The 22,722-nt window shown below is 49.3% G+C and overlaps 1 protein-coding gene across 1 annotated transcript in view; it reads left to right on the top strand.

The window, feature by feature from the left end:
- The window catches only part of CRTAC1 (cartilage acidic protein 1), a 144,419-nt gene extending 128,774 nt beyond the window's left edge, over positions 1 to 15,645 (top strand). Inside the window, exons 11-14 of the mRNA XM_023519843.1 lie at positions 3,212 to 3,357; positions 4,643 to 4,685; positions 7,104 to 7,247; positions 15,515 to 15,645. Coding sequence (XP_023375611.1) covers positions 3,212 to 3,357; positions 4,643 to 4,685; positions 7,104 to 7,247; positions 15,515 to 15,558 — 377 coding nt within the window. The 3' untranslated portion in view covers positions 15,559 to 15,645. The remainder of the gene's footprint in view (positions 1 to 3,211; positions 3,358 to 4,642; positions 4,686 to 7,103; positions 7,248 to 15,514) is intronic.
- The last annotated feature ends 7,077 nt before the right edge of the window (positions 15,646 to 22,722 follow it).

The raw sequence follows: 22,722 nt of genomic DNA, 5'->3' as shown, positions 1-22,722 counted from the left end.
GTGCTAAGGCTGCCAAGTCCCTCCCAGTCTCCTCTCCTACCCACCCCGCCTAATGCACATGCTCACACTCTGCTTCCCCCACTTTGAACTTCTCCCTGACCTTCAAACACACAGGCCCTTTCATATCTTGATGCCCATGCTGCCCCCTCCACCTGGTATGTTCCTTCCTTCCCTTCTCTGCCTCACAAGCTCTTCCTCCTCCTGCAACACCCAAACGAAATGACACTTAACACCCGCCTCTCTTGCCAAATGGTACCAGTGCTATGGCTGCACCTTCCCTGCTTATTACAACACAATCACTATGATCATTGTCCCCCACCTACCCACCCACCCCCAACCACTGGACTCAGCTCCTCCAGGATGGGACCTGGGTCTATCTCTTTCCTGCTGAATCCCAGACTCTGCATGATGCTCAGCCTGTGGTGGACTGGGCGTGGGGGTGGGGTGGCCAGTAGAACAGGGTATAGCAGATACTATCTTTGGGATCAAACATTCCTTAGCTGGATAACTGTGGGCAATTCACTTGACCTCTCCAAGTCTCAGCTCCTTCAGCTCTAAAATGGAAATTATAAAACTACCTTCCTCATGGAGCTGCTGTAAGGATCTAGTGCACTAACACCGAGAGTCACCTGGTACAGATCGGGGTGCCCATTCTCTGGTATGAATGCCAAGAGATGGAAGCCCTTTGGGAACTGTAGGGTGCCCCCATGTCTAAGAGATGATGGGGTGGGGATGCTGAGGGGTGACAGTCAGCCAGGGCAAGGCTCGCTTTCCAGGGAAGTACTGTCTTTCGCAGGAGTGCCACAGCTCTCGGTCATACCCCCATCTTGGAGATGAGGAAACTGAGGCCCCAAGAGGATATCCAAGTCAGCAAAATAATCAGCAGTAGAGGAGGGAGTCCTGCTGAGATGAGCTCTTCTGGGCTCACTTATCTCGTAGCCCAGCACCGCCTTGGGTCTGGAGGAAGGGAGGAGGCAGGACTCAGAACTACAGCCACAGATACAGCATGTAAATTTGTGATTGTCTATGAATATTCGGCGACTCTTTTGAGTTATTTGTGGCATTTCAGTCAGGCTGGAAAATGTATTCATGTAGCTGTTCTGTTGACTTAGGTGAGAAACAGTTGCTTCTCTTTGTCTCCTTTTTTTAATGGAAAAAAAATATGTTTACTTTTTACATATGCCGCTTAATGTGGGCACTTTACACCCTAAAAATGCTAAATCTCTTGAACCTCCAGAAACTACTTCGAAATGATGTGGGGTGGGGGGCTGGAGAAAGTCTGTAGCTGACACCCTAATCCCATTTCTAACCCCCTTCCCCCAAAATAATTATTGTAGAAGGAAGGAGTGGGGGATGGGAGTTTATGAGAAACGTTTTCTGACTGCGTAAAGCAAACCCTGGAACCGTAAGGCTGGGCCTGGGGGCAGTCTCTCTGGGAAGAGAAGGTCGGTGTCTGTTTTCTCCAGGAGCTTCTCCCTAGGACGGCTGCCCGCCTGCCCACGAGGAGGGGCCAGTCACCTTTGACACCTCCAGAGTGCGGCAGCTGGTCCCTGCCCTCATTAAGTGTCAGCACAGCAACAGCAAGGCCAAAATGTTCCCCAGAGGCTGGGACTCAGCTGGGTCCTCTCCCCACCCCCAGGGCAACCTCTTCTGATATCTGGAAACCCTTTATATACATGAAAATATTTCACAAACTACCCTCTGCTGCCATAGTATCCATCACTGTAAAACCCATGGGTAGACAAGAATGACCAAAAGCTACTAAAAATTCAACAGCATTTTTTGATTTCACTTGTTTTCTAATGGTATCTATGTGCATTAAGGGGAAAGTAGTACATCCATGTGGGTGACATATTATCTATTCAGCCCACAAATGATGTTTGGGAGAGTGTTTGTGTGTGGACCCCTGAACACCTGGCCCACACCTGATCAGACCGGTGGGTGATAAGGAGGGGGCTGCACCCTCTCTCCCACCCTGCTGAGCATTGCCCTTTTCCCCAGGTGGCTGACTTAGGAGAACAGCTTCTCTCGGCAGGTGAGGCCCAGGGCCCCCTCCTCCCCACGCCAATCCATCACCATTAGCCTGACCTTGCCACAGTGATGGACCTGATGCCTTAAGCAGGGAGCCAGGCCAGCTTTGACAATGCCTAAACACCTGACAAATCTCTCCAACTTGTTTTCTGCCCATGATGTAATGTATTGCTCTATGGATGTGTGCAGATGGATTCACCAGGAATATTCTCTGAGCTTCTCTGTCAGCTTTTGTAAACATCTCAGCTTCGGCTTCATAGAGTGGTCTTTCTCCTGTACCCTCCACCTTCCGGTTCTTTATCACCTCGGCTTTTATTTAGAGCTCATCTTAAATGCCTTCTCCCCAAGAGCCCGCCCCTGACTAAAAAAGGTCCCCAGCCTTTTTTTAGAAACCCTCAGTTTCTCTTTACTCCAGTTCCTATTTTTTGTTTTCTTCATAGAGCTTGTCAATATCTGACATTATTTATTTGTCATCTGTTTGCCTATCTATCAGAGTAGAAGTTCCCTGAAAACAAGGATGTTTCCAGTGACAAAAGAGAGCCTGACTCCTAGCAGGTTATAAATATAAATATTAATATGAAAGTGACATGCTTGAGATTATACAGCAATCAGCTGCAGGGCTGGGATTTGTCCCCAGGTCTCCCAAACACCCAACCCCCCACCCCATGTTCTTTCTGACCTACCAGGTAAGTGGTACAGCTAGGGTTTGAACCCAGGACTCCAAATTCAGCCTGCATGCTGCCAGGCTTTACCCTCTCCCATAAAGCAGCCTCACACTGATTGGCCTCTCCACTAGAATGTAAGCTCTAGAGCTGCACTGTCCAATGTGGTCGCCGCTAGCCATGTGTGGCTATTTAAATGTAACTTAATTAAAACTAAATAAAATGTAAACTTCATTTTCTTGTTACACTCATCCCACTTCGAGTGTTTGACAGCCCCGTGTGGCTTGGGGCTACCACGTCAACGGCACAGGTGGAGAACTCAGCCATCATTGCACAAAGTTCTATTGGACCGTGCTGTTCTGAAGGAGCGGGAACTCATCCGCCGTGTTCACCATTTCCCAAGCACTTAGAACAGCTCTCAAGTTTTTTACTAAATGAACGAATAAATGAATGGTGATACTGAGCACCGCTCTCCCCACGCTCCTCTGCCGCTGACCCTTTCTCCTTCCATCCCACAGGGAAGGATGAAGCCAGCAGCGTGGAGGTGACGTGGCCAGACGGCAAGATGGTGAGCCGCAGCGTGGCCAGCGGGGAGATGAACTCGGTGCTGGAGATCCCCTACCCCCAAGATGGGGATGGACATCAGGACCTAGCCCCACTGGAGGTGAGAAAGGCATCTGGGCCTCAGAAGCAGAAAGAGGTCCCACCCACAACCCTATGGGCTGAAGATGGAGCCCCAAGAATCTGCAGATTCCGCCTCTAGAATGATGGCAGTCTTTGCAAAAGGCATATTTCATTATGATCCTGCCAACGGTACCATGCCCACATCTGTTCTGCTCCTCACGGACACCCAGAGGTATTGGCAGGGCAAGTGTCTTTGCACCCATTCTACAAAGGAGGAAAATTAAGACCAAGAGCAAGAACTCACCAAGGCTGCACAGCCAGTCGTGAGCAGAGTTAAGAATTGACCTCAGGTCTCCTGCTTCCCTCCCAGCTCTTTCCAAGTCTGACGAAGCCTCTTCTAGCTTCTGAGGGTGGTCCAGGGCCTCTTGGAAGAAGCATTCTAGATTCTAACTCTGATGGGGATCAGTTGGTTGCAAATAACGGGAACCCATTTAAATTCACATGGAAGAGGGGACGTACACAGAAGCTTCTAGGAGAGTTTACAGAATCCAAGGGAAGGCTTGCATGAGCAGGAACCATGGCAGCTCGGTGGCCTCAGCCCCAGGAGCTCAAGGGCCTTCGTCATGGCTTGGAGGACATTACCCTTCCCCAATAATCCCCACCAGCCCCCCTCATTCATCAGTACTGAAAGTTGACATTTTCTGTCTTCTATGAAGTGTTTTGTTTCTAGTCTTCCTGCCCTGCCACTAGGCTGCTATTCCTGAGACCCTCATGTAGACATAGCCTGGTGTGACCAGGTTTCCAAATTTGTCTCAGCCTGTTAGTTCCAATTCTAGCCACCATGCCTTTGATTCACTCCTCCTGCTGAGATATCCACCGCTCATGCTGTCGGCCCTGCCCAATAAGGTGGAGAATAGCCTGGTTCACAGGCACCCACCCCTGTGAATGGGAAAGGTTCTCAGATAAGAGGATGAACAGAGACACCTTAAAAAGCTTCTCCACCCCCTCATTACACTTTGTCTCAATTGAGACCCAGCCTAGGTCTGAGGGCAATGACACAGGAAGGCCAGTTTCCACTAGCTGTCCCAGCTCAGGCACATGGGTCCTATGTGGGTAGAACAGAACCTGTTCTTGGCCTTCCCCACAGTCTCCTATTCTCACTGCAAAGGAAGGGGTTCTGGCGGGGAGGGGATCCTTCAGGCCTAGACCTAAGAGCACCCCTCATTCTGGGGTCTGGGAGCAGCTGCTCTGGCCTGTGTCTAGGAAAGGACCTGAGATAGGATCTTCTCAACTCATTAATGTCTCTGCTTCTGCCCACCTTGCAGTGCGGCCAAGGATTCTCCCAGCAGGAAAATGGCCATTGCATGGGTGAGTTGCCTGCAGGCATCAGGGGATGGGGCAGAGGCCAGAATCTCCCTGGGGCGTGTTGGCCTGAGCCCTGGCGAAGCTCGGATTTCAGACAAGGAAGGGGTGGAGAAGGGAGTGTGTGTTTGTCCTATGGCCTCCAGATGCCAAGATAACCACCGTGTGACTCACTAAGGTGGGAGTGATGTTAGTGACCAGCAGGCTGAATAACCACAGTTCTGGGAATTGGCAGTGCTCCCCTGCCATGAATACAGAGAGAATGAGTGTGGGCACGAGACACACAACTGCCTGTACAGTGCTCACAGGGAGGCCTGGCTACTGGGGGCCGTGATGGCTGGGGTGGGTCCATATCTCTTATGGAGAGCCACCAACTGGTGGAACAGCAAGCAAGGGACTGGCAGGTAAGGATGTGCATTGTCAGGGGCATTGGAGCAAACCAGGGTATGGAATGTGGTCTCAGTACAGAAAAGAGATTGCAGCCTTGGGCAGTCCCAAGGGGCAGGTAGCTGTAGCACTGCCAGGACTGCAGCTCTGGGAGGATCTAATGACTTTCTGAACGTCTCCCAAAGGCTGGGAGTAGGAGAGGGGCAGCCCAGAGGCTCAGCATTCAGAAAGCCCTCAACCCAATGTCTTCCATCCCAATGACCGCAATGAGGGGTAAGGTCAAGGACACTTTCTGCCTTTCGACCCTCGGGCACCATTCTTCTCAGCAAGCGCTTATCAGCCCCAGGTGAATGGGTTTGCTACTTGGGTACAAGAGTAAATAAGGCAGACACAGTCCTTGCCCTCATGTGGCTGAGTGCCAATGTGAGACACACACGAATAAATAGTGATGCCCACTGAGTGTGAGCAGGGATGGGGTGGGCGCACAAAGGTGGGACCCTAAACCAGTGTAGGGAGGGGTCGAGAAGATTCTCCGGAGAAAGCAAGATCTAAGCTGAGAGCTGAGGGCTGATGAGGGGTTCACCAGGCAGAGAGGAGAGTGTTCCGGTGGAGGGCACTGCGTGGACACAGGACCGCAGGTGAGAAAGTGGAGCAGTACGTGAAAATGAGTTCCCTACACTCTCCAGGTCCCTACCCCGGCCACTCCGAACAGACAGTGAACGTACACAGAAATTTCAGCATCTTCTGTGTGCGCTGTCAGGACCCTGTGAGATCACCAGCGTGGCTGCCTCTTCCTTTTCATCATCCGGCAGACATTTATGTGCCTCCCACAGACAAGGCCCCATGCAGGATGCTGAGGATGCAGGCCAGGTACCTTCTCTGGAAGACATTCATTCTAGTGGGGGAGAGAGACCACAAACATGTAACCCAACAGCTAGATTAGATGAGTTAAGAACCCTTTAAACAAAATGCTTTCTGGAGACTGTTCTAGACAGAGTGGTCAAGGAGGGTCTCAAAGGAGGGGAACTTTGAGCTAAGGTCTGAAGGATGAGAAGGGTCTGGCCACAGACAGAGCTGAGGGAAGAGCTTTGTTGGCAGAGGGAAGAGTGGGAGCAAAGACAGGAAGGCAAGAAAAGGCTTGGTGGGTCAGAGGAACAGGAAAGAGGCTGCCGTGCCTGGAGAGGATGGAGAAGGATGGAGAGGTTGCAGGAGCCAGACACCGAGAGGATGGAGGAGCCAGACACAGAGTCCAGGAGAGTCTTGAAGCCCCAGTAAAATGTCTGGACTTTGTGCTTAGGGCCCTGCGCAGTTGAACAGAGAGTGACATGATGTGATCACATTTTCGAAAGATCACTCTGACTACCAGATTGCAGAATGGATTGGAGGGAGAAGTGTAAGCCAGGAGGCCTGTCAGGAGGCAGCTGCAGAAATCAGGCAAGAGATGGTGCTGGCTGGGAATAAGCTGGTAGCAGAGGAGTGAGAAGGAGGTGTACAGATGAGAGGGGCACTGCGTAGGCCGAACTGATGGGATCTGTTGTTAAATTGCCTACAGAGGCAAGGAAAAAGAGGACTTGGGAATCGCTCTGATTTCTGCTTGAACAGCTGAGCGGATGATGGTGGCATTGATTGAGTTAGGGAAGATGGGAAATGGGACAGAAATGGTTTAAGGACAGAGAGAATCTAGAGTTCCATTTCAGACCTGCTAAGTTTGAGATGCATGTTAGACAGATTCACCAGTCTAGAGTCCCGGGGAGAGGTTGTGGCTGGAGATAGGAAGCCTAGAATCATCTATTTATGACAAGACCACCTAGAGAAAGTGCCATAGATAAGAGAAGACCTGGGACCAAGACCTGGGACCAACCCTAACTCATAGAGGTCAAGTACAGTAGGAGCCAGCCAAGGGAACTGAAGTGAGAAAGTTGAGGCCAAGAAAGAAGAAAGGACATGCCCCAGGTCACAGAGTAGGTGGGGCAGCAGAGCCTGAGTAAGGACCTATGCTCCACATCTCCTGGGTGAGTGGCTCCCCTCGCCTTTCAGACACCAACGAATGCATCCAGTTCCCATTTGTGTGCCCTCGAGACAAGCCTGTGTGTGTCAACACATATGGAAGCTACAGATGCCGGACCAACAAGAGGTGCAGTCGGGGTTACGAGCCCAACGAGGACGGCACCGCCTGTGTAGGTAAGTAGGGAATCATCGGTTTATGACAAGACCGCTAGAGAGCTCTGCAGAAGCCCCAGATCAAGGTCCCCAGCCCCTGCCTTCTCCTGGCTGGATGGATTCTCCTTAGACCCCCATTGGGTCTCCAGAAAAGACCATGACAGAGGTTTGAAGAAGTCCCACCACTACTGCCACCATCTGAAGGGCCCCTGGGGTGTTGTTGTGTCCTGGCCAGAGGTCATTGCTCTTCTTATTTCTCCCTTTTCTAATTTCCTAAAACAAATGTTCCTACCTTAGGGCCGGCCCATCTTTTCCTACCTGGGATATAAACTAACTCCTACTACATATCTTTGTCTGAATTTCTGAACTGGTATTTGTCTTCTTCCTCCCAAACACTTCCCCCCACCCAAACCCACCCCCACCCCCTTTCTCTTTTTCCCATTTTCTATCTCTCTGCCCTATCCTTTTTGCAGCTCAAGTGGCCTTTTTAGGTGGGTATCCTTCTGCCGCCTTTAGAATCTCTGAGCCTCTCTCTTGGGCCTCATATCTTTCTCTAGGCCTTGGACTTTGCCTTCAGTTATATGCATTTTAAATCCCGTCAATAAAGGAAAAAAAACTAATAACCTTTGTGGAAAACTAAATCTCTCCCGCTGCCTGTCTCTCTCTCTCTCCATGCCCAGTAGATTCTACTGTGTGCTCTTTCTAAATGGACAGCAACGGTGGCCATCTTTAAAAAGGGAAATTTAAGAAATACTGATGTTTATGTAACCTTAGTCGTTTGTGAAGCCTTTCTTTGCATGTTTTCTGAGAAAACAGAAAAAGAAAGTCTCCCCTCTATCCCATCCAGCCTCCCTCCCTCCTTCAGAAGAATCAAGATAGTCCCCTCTTTCTGTACCCTCCAGTGTCATGTGTGGCTTATTTTGCCCTTAACAAAGATGGCTCCCAGATGGTTGCTTGCTCAGTTGATTCGATAATGTATCATGTGCCTACCAGTTTGGCCTGTGCTGTTTCTGCTCTGTGTGCCCTGACTTCCTATGGTAGAGAAAGCCTGATTGGGGTTGGTGGTGATGATGGGAGAGAAAAAGGGTGGCCCTTTGAAACCCTTGATACAAATGTTAAAGCTTGAACTTGCTAAGTCTTCCAGCCTCTTTCTGGAGAAATTATGCCAATAAACTCTCTGCTGGATATTAGTGCCTAGCTGGTGGAAGAAAAAAAAAATGTGTCTGGGGCAAAGTAGATGCTGGTTTGAATGTTGAATTAGCAGCAGCCCTTCTACCATGTGGCACTTGGGAAGCAAATCATGAGAAGAGAAAGTGTCTAACCCAGATCATGAGCAATGGTTTGGGTGTGTGTACCAATGACCACGTTTGTGGGGCTGGGGTTTGGGCCAGGTGAGGGATATGGGATGAGCAAGGTCCAGATGTGGAGACAGTACTCTAGTCCTCTTGCATGGGGAAAGTCACTTCTCCACTCGAGACCTCAGTTTCCCTAATCTAAATGATAAGAGAGTTGGGCTGGTGTATCCCTAAAGGCCCTTTCCTTTGTAAGACACCTCAGTGTGTGGCTGGACATAGGCATGGCTAGTCTCAAGTTACCCTGATTTCTAAAAAGAACCTTGCAACCTGCTCTCCTCTGCGATAAGCTTGGAAACTGGAAGTGCCTGTAACCAGAATGCCCTTAGGGAATGATGTAACGCTGTAGAATACTTTCATAGCCAGCCTTGGTAGTGAAGGTTCATTATAAATCACAGATCTATTCTTCATGGGGGAAAAGGTCACCCCAAGATATAATAAAATCACACTTTAGAATGCAGCAAGCCTTTTTAAAACATAGTTAACAACAACAACAAAAAAAAACACTACCAGTTTCTGATATAATAATAATACGCCCAATAAATCACAAAATATGAATTCCTCATAGCTAGTGCTATTTTTACTCTTGGAATAGGAGCTTAAATGAAAAGTTTTAAAATAAAAACAGCTACAATTTCACAGAAAAGCATACAGCAACTTAAAAATCGCTCCACTTCTGGGAAGCCCACTCCTGTGTGTTGATACAGAATTAAAGATTGAAAGGGCCTCAGAAATGAGGCTCAGAGAGATAAAGTGATCTGCCCAAGGTCACAAAGCCAGCTGGTCCCCGAGCCTGGGCTAGAGCCCTCTCCCACCACACCATCCTGTCAGGAGAGTAACAGACAGCGCTGTCACTGTTCAGGCTATTCCCTAGTCATTCCGAAAGATGCTGCCTTTTTAAGAAATGAACAAGTGTGCCTAAGATAGTAAGATAAGTAAAACCCAAAACCCACAGAGGCAGTGTGGTTCCAAATGCAATGGTAAATGACAAGATAACAGAGTCCATTGACTGGCTGCACACACAGCCTGAGAAATAAAGGACAGGACAGATAGTGAGACATCCTGCCAAGGACATCAGGAGATTCGGGGTGACAGCAAACTTCATAGGGTGGCTTATACGAAACAACTATGAATCCTTGCACATTGAGTTTCTTATAACAGGCCATATTTGTGATATTTTATCCTATGTGGTGTGTGGGACTAAATGAGTTACAAAGAGAAGTTCAAAATCTTCCAGCTGTTAAGAGCACAACTACAATATCCCAACTCCAGGGTAAGAAGGCTTTCCATTACATTTATTTATTCATTCATTCAACAAATATTTGTTGAGCACCTACCATGTGCCAAGTACTGAGAGCTAGGCTCTGAGCATATGGTAGTAAGTGAAAATGGAATGGTTGCTCTCCCCACTCTGCCTTCCTCCAGCCAGGTGGAGGGATAGGAATGGGACTCAAGGGCTTTCTAAAAGGTCTAGCTAAATTTGGGGGTTGCTATACCAGCAAGCAAGGTCTCTGCATTTATTCATATATTTATTCAACAAGCATTCATTGAGAAACTCCTGCACGACAAGCACCGGGTCCCTCTTATGAAGAATGTAACAAAGTCCCTCCAATGAGGGAGACAAGTCCCCTGCCCCCCAAGATGTGGTTGTATTGGAAGAAATATGAGGCTAAAAGATACAGAGAGAAGGCAGGGCTGAATCAAATCAATATTACCTGCCCCAAAATAACAGGGGGCATTGCCAGGGGGCCAGGAGTCCAGGCCTATGCTGAACCAGCCACAAATGTGTGGGTGCAGAGCTGTACCCAAGCCAGCCAAGTTCAGGATTCCTATCCGCCTCTTTCTTCTAATGCCCCTTCCTCTGAGACCCATGGGGCCTCAACCCTTGCCTTCTCCTTCTCGGCAGACAATTCTTTGTCCCCTAGCTCCACTCGGGCTCCTGACATCTTTATTAGCTTATGCTGGACTTGAGTTTGTAACGAAAATAGCAAACGCTCTTGGGGCTGACCAATATTGGGATGGGCCTGGAAGGGATTATGCAAACGGAGAAGCTGTGCCCCATCTAAAGGGGGCAGCCTCAGCTCACTCTAGCAGAGCAGGCAGATGGGCCAGCATCACCAGAGCTTCCCATTTTTTCAAGACTAATAATAATGATAATAATAATACCATTTTTATTCTGCCCAAGAATACTCCTCTTCCCAGGAATGTACCCCTAAAATGACAATAACAGCTTATACTTACTTAGTGAGCTCGGCGTGTCTGCGTGGGATCTAAACTCTTTACAAGAATCAACTCATTTAATCCTCACAACAATCCCAAAAGACAAGTGCTATAATTATCCCAGTTTTACAGAGAAGCTGAGTGGCTTCTGTCCTCAGTCCCATGGCTGGGACAGGCAGAGGGAGGACTCGGTCAGGGCAGTCTAGCCCCAGCCTGTGCTCTGACCTCTGCGTCTTCCTTCTTCATTCGGGGTGGCTAACTGGTTACACAAAAGCTACAATCTCTCATACTGCCCAGGGTGAAGGGATGGGTGGGGAAAGAAGAAACAGAGGCCCCAAAGGACCCAGGATCTGAGACAGTCTCGCCACAGTCGTATTCAAGCTGCAAGAAGAGATGGCAGTGCCTGTGTTGTTTCCTCACGGGGTCAGCTTGGCCAGCCTTCACAGACACAGAAGTGTGAATCACCCACAGGGCCTCTTCGAGCATCTACCCAGTTGCCAGCCCTGTTCTGGGGAGGTGCCATTCTGAGGGCCAGGAGTTTGATTATGTATCACTCTGGCTGCTATGGCCCCCTCCCAGGGTCTGGGCATCACACCCTACCAGCGCCACTGGACTGCGGCCCAAGCAGGAACCTCACTCCAGCCTCTGAAAGGGGCTATCGGTCATCTCTCTCCAGAGCCACATGGAGACAGGAGGACGAACACTTTATTTTCTCAGGGAGCTAGCTGGGGTTTTCTGGCAGATTCCAGAATGATACTCCTACTCAGAGTCTCAACCCAAGAGGCAAGCCAAGTCCTTCCCATGTCTCCTTCCCCAAGATCAGCCATCATCTCTCTCCTTCAGTGTGGGCCAGACCCCAGCCACATCCTGTCAGGGGCTGATGTTGTGTCTCCTTAGCAACAGACACATTCTAGAAGGAGGAAGAGGGAAGGCAAGAGAGCACGGGCTGGTTAACTCCACAGATAATGCCGGCCCCTCCTTCATCGGCTTGTCCTCTTGAAGAACTGCTGTTGAACAGCAAAGTGGTCAAAGGGTAGGCCATCAGAGAAGAATGAGAAGCAAGAAGAGGAAAAAAAAACCTCCTGGGGACAGGAGCTAACATTTACAGAACGCCTGCCATATGCCGAGAACTTTACATACGTGTCTCCATTAATCCCCACACCCACCCCAGGAGAAAAAAAAAAAATGTTATTAGTCTATTTTATTACCAAAGAAACTGAGGCTCAGAAAGAATTAGTTACTCAAGGTCACACAGCTAGTTAAGTGTAAAAAACTGTGATTCAAGCTGGCAACTATCTGGCTTTAAAGCCCATGTTCTTAAACCTTATGGGGTGCAATCTTCAGGTAACTGATATCTGGGCAAATTATTTAACCAGATGTCACTCGGTGTACACTGACTGGACACCTACTAAGAGCTAGGCATTGTTCTAGTGGCTCGGGATATACATCTGTGAACAATACTGGCAAAGATTCCTGAATGCCCTGGTGACGTATGGCAGACACTACACAACATAATAAGTAAAATATAGAGAGCCTTAGGAGGCGATAAGTGCTATTTACAGGGGAGAGTGTAGAAAAGCAGCATGAAGGCAAATTGGGATGCTGGGATAGAGGCTGAATGCCATTTTAAATGGGGTTGTTCAGGACGGGCCTCGCTGAAAAAGAGGCATTTGAGCAAAGACTTAAAAAGGTGACCTGTCCTTCAACCTCAGTTTTCTCATCTGTAAAATGGGGATGATACCCACCTTTCAGTTATTATGTGAAACAAGATGGTATAAAACACTTAACTAGCCCATGTAATCCCCCAATAAATTAGAAATGTTATCAATATATTATTAAGTAGCAAAGTTCAGGTTGCAGCTGGGTCTGTTCAGTGCCATAGCTCATGTGCCATAGCCGCTGCAGCCCAGGTCACTTGGCAGTCTGCAGTGAGAGAGATATGGAGGCCACTGGCTGCCCACAGGGAGCTGACAGCTTCACAGGGAAGGGACCTCGAGACCAAAAATGCCCATAACGGAGCAGAGCAAACCCTCCTGGGGCCTATGCTGATGTGCTCAGCTTAGTTCTCATGTGGTTCCACTCTCAAAAAGGATAATCATAAAAAAAAGGCAAACCAACCAGGGAGGACTTGGCATCGACTGGACTGGATGGAGCAGGGGTCACCGGGAGCTAGTAAACTCGTCTGGGAATTGGGCCCTTGGCCATCACAGAATCCAAGGTCACTAAATCCAGAGGCACCTGAGAAGTCATCTAGTCATGCCCCATCCTTTTCAAATGGGGAAACTGAGGCCCAGAAAAGAGCAGTGGCTTTCTGAGGACCACAGCCTAGCCAGGAATCTGACTCCTGCCTGGTGCCTTCTTGCTCACTCTGCCCTCTCTCCAGAACGCTCAAGTATTTCAGAAGCACAATTGTATCAACAACTTCAGAAATATCGGGGGACAGCACTGTTCTTTCCATTGTGCTGACACAGAATCAGAGTCAGGGTAAGCACCCACCAAGTGAACAGAGGAACCACACCTGGACCATGGAGCACGGCCAGGATGAAAGACCTGAGTGAAGGTGCCAGGTTCAGAGAGGGTCCTTCTCAGCTGGATGAAGGGAGGCTGCGGGCAGGGTCAGGAGCATAGGGGATAAGGGTGGGGACAGAAGGTGCATCTTGTCCTTCCTTCCCCGAAAGTTCCTGCCCAGCACTTCATGATCTGATTTCCTGCCTGCTTGCAAGAAGCAAAGTCTGGGGCCCAGATAATACCTGTAAAGGTGGCTCATTCTCCTCTTACAGCTAAGGATTTGTCCCCCAGAATCATTTCTCACACACACACACACACACACACACACACACACACACACACACACACGATCTAAGGGCTAACTCTCCCCACACCCACCCAGACCTGGGTGCTGAGCTCCTGGGGAAGGAGAAAAGCACAGTTGAGTACCCCCAACTGCTCGTGGGGACAGTGGCAAAGGGACAAGCTTAGGCTGAAGGGAGAAAGGTAAACCCCGTGTACACCTTCTCTGCACTTTCAGTTCCTGGGCTCAAGATTACAGGCCTTGAAGGCAGAAGCAGAAAAGAAAGAAAGGGAAGGAAACTGGGAGATCTCAAAGCCTCACCCCAATGCAGAAGGTGTCTCATGTGCCAAAATGCCACATTCTTAGAGAGCTGTCCCGAAAATAGTTACAGCCCTCCGTCCCTCTCTGTCTCCCTCCTTCCATCTATCCTTAAAATTTTTCTCTTCGCTCTTGAGACTCTGGAATCAGATGGACTAAGGCTTGAATCCCAGACACCACCTAAACACGCTGTAAGTGACCTTCAATGAGCTGTTTCTCCTCTCTGGGCCTTAGTTTCTTTATCCACAAAATGGATAAAGAAAAGTAACACATAACACAATGGATAAAGGAGACATAACAACCTCATTGAGCTATTGTGAGGCTTCATGGAGACAAGGCATGTCAGGTGCTCAGTGCTCGGTGCAGTCCTTGGATTGATAAAATGCAGATATTATTATAAAATCTGTTCCAGGTCCTTTCACTTCTTGGTTTCACTTCTAGTGATGCCCGATTTCACAAATATCCATAAATCATTAACCGGGGTGACGTTAGACCTATAAGAATCCTTCCCAAGAAGACACATCCATCACTTAGAGTTACAAATACAAATATTTGTATTTGTAAATTGTTCATTTAGGGACTTGGTTACAGAGTATCTTCGCTGTGGTGAGCTCTGGTGCTGTACTTAGATCTGCACTGGGGAGCACAGGGCCAGTTGGTACCCATCCATTCACCTGCCTCTCGAGGGTTGCGAGCATCCATCTCAAGCCAGGCAGCCCTCTCGCTCATCTCTGATCCATCTCCTTGTACCCATCTTCTCTGTATTCATCCACTTACCCATCCATTCATCCGTACATACGTACGTACATACATCTGCCCATGGTACTTCAGTCTCTGGGGCTACAGGTCCAGACTTTCCAGTCAAAGCACTCAGCCACCTCAAAATAATGGCATTTAGGGAACACCAGGCAGGGGCTGAGTGGAGTGGGATGCACGTTTCCTTCCCTCCCCTCCCAGGACAGGTGGAGATAATAAGCTCAGCCACAAGACCACAGCCAGGACAACATTACTAAAAAGCAGCTGCCCAGTGCAGGGGATGGCTTGGGTTCACTGCTGCTACTCTTTAATTGAGTTATTCGGTGACCATTTGCCATTGTATTATATCATTCAGTGACTACTCACCTGTCTGCCTCTGCCTAAGTTACTTCTCAGTGGCATGTTGCCCCAGCATCCTGATGATTTCACATCTGTACATTCTTATCTCTTCCTGCCAGCCTGTAATGGGCTACACTTCCCATTCACCTGCCAAGGGCAAGGCACTGTGACAAGCACTTGGGGCAAGGGGAGGGCAGTGGTGGAAATGAGTAAGATAAGATCCCCACCATCTGCGTTTACCAAGGAACTGGGTGTGGGCAGAGGGAGAAGGCCATCACTATACACGACATCTTGTAAGCTGTGTATGACATTTCCCCATTCCGGGGTCTTACTCAGCACTGCTCTCGGGTGGTAGCTGGTCCCCAATCACTTTTCCATCCTGGAAATCAATAACCTGAATTACTCCAAAATAACTAGTTCCTTCATGCTCCTACAAAGCTAATTTGTCTGTGTCTGTATTTGCTCACGTGCTTGTCTCTGGGTCTGAAATCTGTCTTTATGACTCAATCCAGGTAGAACGATTCTTTCATCTGATTGTGACACACTGGCAGAATGAGACTGGGATTTGAGTTGGACACTTAGGTCTAAGTCTTTGTTCTGACACTTACTAGCCGTGGGTGTTTGTCAAGCTACCTAACCACCTGGGACATCAGTTTCCTCATCTATAAAATAAGGATTCAGATATAACCACCCACCAGAGTGTTAGAGAACTAAATGGAATACTAATGTACACGAATATTCCCGGCATATATTAGGGAATCAGTGAACCCTTGGATAAATGTCTGTTTACTCTATGCAAGAATCTGAAACCTTGCTATAAATCTATGTCGTGAGGACATCATATAATGAGGTGTAAGTGTAACTTCAGCAATAACAATAATATCTTACATTGGAGAAACAGACTATCATTTACAAAGATGCATTCTCATAATGCTCTCATTTCACAAATGACAGTACTGAGACTCAGGACAGTTAAGTGAATTCCTGAGGGTCCACAGACTGGTGCAGCCCTCTGATTGCCTTCATACTCTTCCACCTCCTCCATCATCGCTGATTTGAAACCACAAGTCCCAGTGCAGCTCCAGGATGCTGCACGCCAAGTTCGGCCATCCAGCAGATGCTGAAAAGATGGGCCTTTAAAACGGCCTCTTAGAGGAAGAGCTGTGAGCTCGGCACAATCTTCCCTGGGCGCTGCTAAGAGAATAAATCTTCCCACAGTCATCTGAGAAGGGTCAGGAGGGAACCTGAGAAGGCGGGACTCTGAAAGGAAGGAAGGAACTGACATGACTGAACACCTATTTCATGCCAGGCACGTTCACGGCCAGTCTCTCACCGCCTCCTTAAAACCAGTTCTCAACCTTTTGGATGTGGGGGGGTCACATACCCCTCTGAGAATCTCCCGAAAGCTATGGATTCTCTTCCCCAGGCAACGTTACATCATTTTGCATACAAGTACAAGAGAGTCAAGGTGATAAGAACTCCTGGTATAAACCTGGACTGTTTTAAGATTTTCTTAAGCACTAAGGACCTTCACTTTTGAATGTCCCACCCCTCATCGGATCAAATATTTTCATATACATCCCAACCCATATTAAATTATAAATACATACACACTGGCTGAGTTGAATTGCAGTTGACTGTTTGACACGATGTTATATTGTGTAGCTATGTAATAAATCAGTAATTTTGATTTTGTGCTTGCTTTTTCTATTTTGGAGCCAATAAACTTTTTTTGGTAAACTTTATTGAAACGTATCATACATACAGAAAAATACACAAATCTTAAGTGTACAGCTCAACGAATTCTGAAGCAAGCCCACCTGTACAACTGGCACTGTGCTCGAAAAACAGAATATCATAAGCACCCAGGCCCCTTTGCATTCACTACACCCCACCTCAGGGCAGCTGCTATCCTGACTTCTAGTGCCACAGATTAGTTTTGCCTGTATTAGAATTTTTTAGAAGTGGAATCTTAGCGTTCATATTCATTTTGTGTCTGGCTGCTTCCATGGAACCCATAAACTTTTTATTCATGTGTCACACATGTTCAGAGGCTTATGAAAAACTCACCAGCTCTAGGTACCGCCCAAACCAGGGCTCTCAACCTCACCTTTTACACTAGAACCTCCAGGGGAACCCTGAAAAACTGATGCCCAGGCCGCACCCCAGAACAATGAAATCTGGGGATAGGACCAGGCATCGGCAGTTGTTCTTGCTCTCCAGGTGACATCGATTGCAGCCAAGCATGAGAAGTACTGTCCTAAGCAATTCTATAAAGCATTAGTATCCCTATTTTGCAACTGGGGAAACTGAGGCTTCGCCACGTGCTACTGTCGTGAAGCTGGAGCTCCAGTTCGGGTCTGACTTGGAGTGGCATTTGCACTGCCTTCATCCTTGGTGAACAGTAAAGCCAAAACCAGGTGGAGGTGCCTCCTGCTGAGACCCTCCTCACTGTAAGTCCTTCCGGAGCTCTGGAGAAGGGAGGTGGGGTGTCCCAGGCTGCCAAGATCACCCCACAACACACATACACCTCCAGGAGGAAGGCAGCACCCCAGAAGATGGCTATAGAGATAAAGAGTCACCACCAAGTGGACTCCACCTTTACCCCGCGCCTCTTGAAGCCACAGTAAAGTCCTTGCAGGTGGGAACGGCTGCTGGTTTGGGAGTCAAGGGGAAGTTTCTCACAGCTGAATAGCTCTGATTCCTGGGTGCAATTTACAATTCCGCCGCTCGGGGGCACCACAAGCTCCTGTAAACTGATTTTCACACAGTTTACCCTGCCTTTGACCAAAAGGAAGCCAGAAAGTGGAGTCCCAGAGGCAATGAGCTGGAAGCAGCAGCCTTGAGCTGCCTGGGGTTTTCTGTGCTCCCGGTGCCTGATAAAGCCTGTCTCTGACTGACAAGGGGGATGCAGGCACATGGCTGCAACCAGACCCAGAAGAGAGGCCACTTTCCCCATAACTGAGCCAACAGAGGAAAGCCAAGCAGAGAAGCCCTCACAAGACTGCCCCTATGGGCCCTGCACAACCATGAGGAGCACAGCCCAGACACATTCCCATGATGCCCTGGGCTTGGCAGTACCAGCCCTGCCTTGGAGGCCAGGAACAGCACTAAGTCCTTTCCTGGGAACCTGCCAACTCCTAACCCTAGGATAACTGAGGACTTTAAGCTTCTGGAGGGATCACTGAAGCTGGATCTATCATCTTCCCCAGAGTCCGGAGTCTAACTGTCTAGATTCAAAGCCAAGCTCTTCCACTTCCCAGTTGTATAACTTTGGGCAAGTTACTTAGCTTCCGTGAGCCTCAGTCTCCCCATCTGTAAAATGGGAATAATAGTCCCCAAGGTAGCGGCTTGCTGTGAGGATTGAATGATAAACTATGGAGAGTCTTCGCCTAGTGCATGGCACAGAGTAAGTGCTAAGTAAATGTTAGCTCCTGTCATTTTATTATTATTAATGTAACGTAATGTAGTTGCAAACAGGACAGACAGAATGAACCTACTGAAACAGCTTCAGTTGTGACAATCTCCACATACCCCTGGTTTTAGCAGAGACAGCAAGTCCAGCCTGCCCCATGGCTCAGGCAAAGACTCAGCTGCCTCTTAGGAGCAGTCAGTATAAGCATGAAAGCTACCCAGAGCCTCATTCAGCACCACCTAGAAGGAACCCCCTCCCTAAATCTCTACTCAGAGACCGTAGCTGTTGTCCCAGAGTCTGGGGAGATCGTCTCTTGGCTCAAAGAACTGAGTGTGTGACCCCAGCCTCCCTGCAGCCTCAAGCAACTTCCATCTTCGTGCCATCCCTTTGGTGTCAGAGTGACCACTGGGTCAGACCTTGGTTCTAAACTTGGCACTATCATCAGTCGTCTGTGTGACCAGGGACCAGTCACTCACCCTCTCTGGGCCTCCAATCTGCCTCATTTGGATGATCTTGAAATCCCGTCCGAGCTTTAGCATATGGTTTTAGCAAAGTACATGGCACATAGTAGGTATTATTTAATTTCATAAAAATGTTAGTTTTATAAAATCCAAGACAAAGTATGGCACACAGTAGGTATTATTTTGTTTTATAAAAGTGTTTAGTTTTATAAAATCCAAGGCACAACTCTGCTAGGTTCCAACACGCACATATGTTTTTAGTCTTTAGAACTGAGTGTTTAGAACTGAGTGAACTGTGATCCAACAGTTAACAGGGCCCAACCCATGGTAAGAGGTCAAGAAATGGGTATTTATTGAATTAATGTATTACTTTCAACCTGGCTTTCAATCCAACCTGTTCTCCACATCCAAGGCCGTAAGTGCTCCATATAAGCTACAGATGATCTGGAATGTCTGCCTCCCCACTAGACCACAAGCTCCAAGAAGACAGGGTCCGTCCCGTGGTGTCAGGCCTGCTGCCTCTTCAGGAACACACTCAGCCCCGCCTCCTCAATGTGAAGTAGGTGGGCAGCCGAGCATCCCTCCCGGTGGTCCTGGGGCATGGAACTGACCCCCATCACCATGCGGAGAGAAGAAGCACAGAGCCTTGAGCTAGACAAGTCCTTTTATTGGAAAAAGAAATAATAAAATAAAAGGCCACTGCATCACCTGTGCCCAGCCACCCCATGGGAGAGACACAGGTCAGACATAAGGCCCAGCCACCGAATGGGCCAGGGTGGGCACAGGCTGGGTCCAGGGGTTTAGGGGGCCGTGGCAGAGCCCACTGGGCTGCAGCTCTCTGGGGCGATTCTTGGACCAGGACCCACTTAGGCTCAGGGGCTGGGCCGCCCTCTCCAGCACTCTGGGTAAGCACCTCCTTTCCACACATTGCTCCTGTGTGCAAAAGAAAATCTGGCCCCTCTTTGGTTCCAGAAAGCTACCTGCAACAGCTGGTCTTTCACACCCACTTTTAGCACCTCCTGCCAGCTGAGGCAGGCAACCTCCTCCTGTCCATCCTCAGGACACCAGGATGGGGCGGCTTCCTTTCCACTGGCCTACCAGGCCTCAGCATCCGGGGACTCACTGGCTGGATGCCCCTCTTTCCTTTCAAGAAAGGAGTTTGCCTTTTCCCCTGCAGGTTGTCTGCTCTTTTGAACATTCAAGGAAGCCTGGCTTTCACAGCCTTCGAGAGCCTCGGAGCCTGAGCAGGCTTAATATGCAGTGTCTGTGGCCCTGTTGCCTCGTCATGGGGGGCTGAGAGAGGGGCATGGAAGGCCCTGGAAGGTTGGCTCTGCTCTCCTAGAACCCCAACTTCTCTTCTGCTAGAATGTACACAATAGTCAGAAGGTGAGGAGAACCTTCTAGGGCAGGAGGAGAGGACAGGAAGACGAGCCAAGCTGGCAGCCCCAGACAAGGAGCGAGGGGCGTTAGGACATTTATTTACAGGGAGACAGGCTGGACCCACACAAGGAAGCAGCCGCGGACCATCGCACATGAAGATAAAACAGAATGCAGAGAGGGGCAGTGATTGGCCTAGCAGCTGAGGGGAACATACAAGTGCGCTCACACACAGGTGCACTCACACGTGTGTACGCATATGCCCATACGGGTGCACTCGCACGTGTACTCACACGTACCTACACATATGTGCATTTATTCGCATGGTGCACTCACACATACGCCGACATGCACACACACACTCATTCTCACATACATGCAGGTTCTAACATCAGGAAGTTGGTTCCTTTTCTCGAGGTCCAAGTCCCCCAAGGCTATATCTCTCCATTAAGCATTTCTCCAGACCCTCACATAACCTCCCGGAGCCCCAGGCTGCATATCCCATGACCAGCGCCTGGTGGCCTGCAAAGTCTCAGGAGTTGGATGCTTCTTGACAAGGCCAAGATGGCTTCAGGCTTTGGGTGGAGGGCAGGGAAGCCACCAGTCTGGAAGAGTTTAGGAGGGGGCTGAACAGCTCTCCACCATGGTGCCCATAGTTGGACCACTCTCGTCTCCCCAGACCTCAGATTATGTGGATGCAGGATCATAGACAAGCAGATGCCCCGTGGGAGCATCAGGAAGCACAGACACTGGAAGACAGCAATGGGGAGCAGGACCCCGAAAGGAGAGAGTCCTGGTGGACCTGGGATTTGGGATGAGAAATCATGCAGGATGGGAATTCTCTGTGTGACAGACCTTGGCCCCCTGCAAAGTATGGGGAGAGGAGTTGCAGAAGAAAGAAGCTGTCCAGATTGTGTCGTCCCCACCCCAGCCTCCCTGTGACCTAGTCCAGCCCCATGGAGAAGAGCCAGGTCAGGAAGTGGACCATCCTGCCAGGGAGGGAGGGGTAAGGGTCACAGGTTGATGGCCTGCAGTAAATTAGGCCAGCCGCCCTCCCTCCCACCCCAGGCAGCAGGTGAGCCCAGAGAATAACTCAGAAGCGAGTACTCTGGTATCGCAGCCTTCTCAGGTCTGCAAGGCCATCTGCCCGGCCATACACCTCCCTGCAGGGACTCTCGGCCAGTCACCGGGCTCCCGCCCCAACACCCCCACCACCGCTGCTGCCACTGCCGCTGCTGCTGCCGCTACTGGAGCTGCCACTGCTGCACCGATCCTCGTAGATGGAGATCTCGATCTGGGGCAGTGTTAAGGAGGGCTGCCAGCTGCCAGCAGGGGTGGACAGGAACCGGCTGGTGGAGGCAAGCAGGGGAGCAGGAGGCAGAGCTGGTCCTGCTTCATGGACAGTAAGGACTTGGAGGCCTGGAGACCCCGAGCCCCACCCCCCGTGCACACACTCGGCTCAGGCATGGGGACTTGCAGGGCTGGGCGTGGGGAGGACACACAGCCAGGGTCAGAAGCGCACATTCTAGAGGGCCTAATTACCGAATCCCAGGACACAAGATGTTCAGGAGGTGGTGTTACTGTATGGGACATGCGAAGACTTTGGGGTTCTGAGTTCAAATTCCAACTCGCCCACCCTCAAGCTATGTGACTTTAGACCAGTCACTTCCCTTATTACCCCACAGTTATCACATCTGTAAAATGGAGATAATAATAAAATCTTGGAGTCGTTGCGAGGCTTAAATGAAGCGACACATGCCGGCGCCTGGCACACAGTACGGGCTCGATAACAAGAAGCACCTCTCGCTGGACATTGTAAACTGAGTCTGGCATTTGTGTTTTCCTTACTCTTTCCTCTTAATTTTCCAGTAACGTTTACTTTTTAATCATTCTCCTCTTGCTGCTGCTGACTAGGGGAGGAGAGCATGCACACCTTGACCAGGCGGAGTGAGCAGGCCTATTACCCCAGCCAGCCTCCCACCAAGACCTCGTTTTTTTCATCTGTGAAAGGGGGACCACCGGACTTACCACAAGGGATTAAATGAGGATTGCTTGAGATCATGGACATGTAAATGTAGGTGGAGATTTGCATATTCCTTGAGGGGCATTATAGCCTCATAGTTCAGAGTGGGCCTGGGCTCAATCCTGGCTCTGACATTCACCAGCTGGGTGACCCTGAGCCACTGATTTAAGTACCATGTGCTCATCATAAAGGGGAATAATAACAGTTACCTACCTTATAGGAGTGTTGTGAGAATTACATGAATCCATTGTTTCAAAGCACTTAATATATCTGGCATTATTAAGCACCGATTAAATGCAGCTTGATAAATAAAAGCAAACTCTGAAATTCACAAACAGCACCAATTGCTTATGGTAGGGAAGGGGGGTTCAGTGACCCGAGAGGTGGGGAATCCTAGGAAAACCCTGAGCAGAGGCCTCTAGGGTGGCCCCATTTCCTGGCAGC

Source organism: Pteropus vampyrus, unplaced genomic scaffold (genome assembly GCF_000151845.1).
Source record: "Pteropus vampyrus isolate Shadow unplaced genomic scaffold, Pvam_2.0 Scaffold238, whole genome shotgun sequence".
Lineage (NCBI taxonomy): Eukaryota > Metazoa > Chordata > Mammalia > Chiroptera > Pteropodidae > Pteropus > Pteropus vampyrus.
Note: the sequence above shows the minus strand (reverse complement) of the source record. Positions and strands in the feature narration are given on the sequence as shown.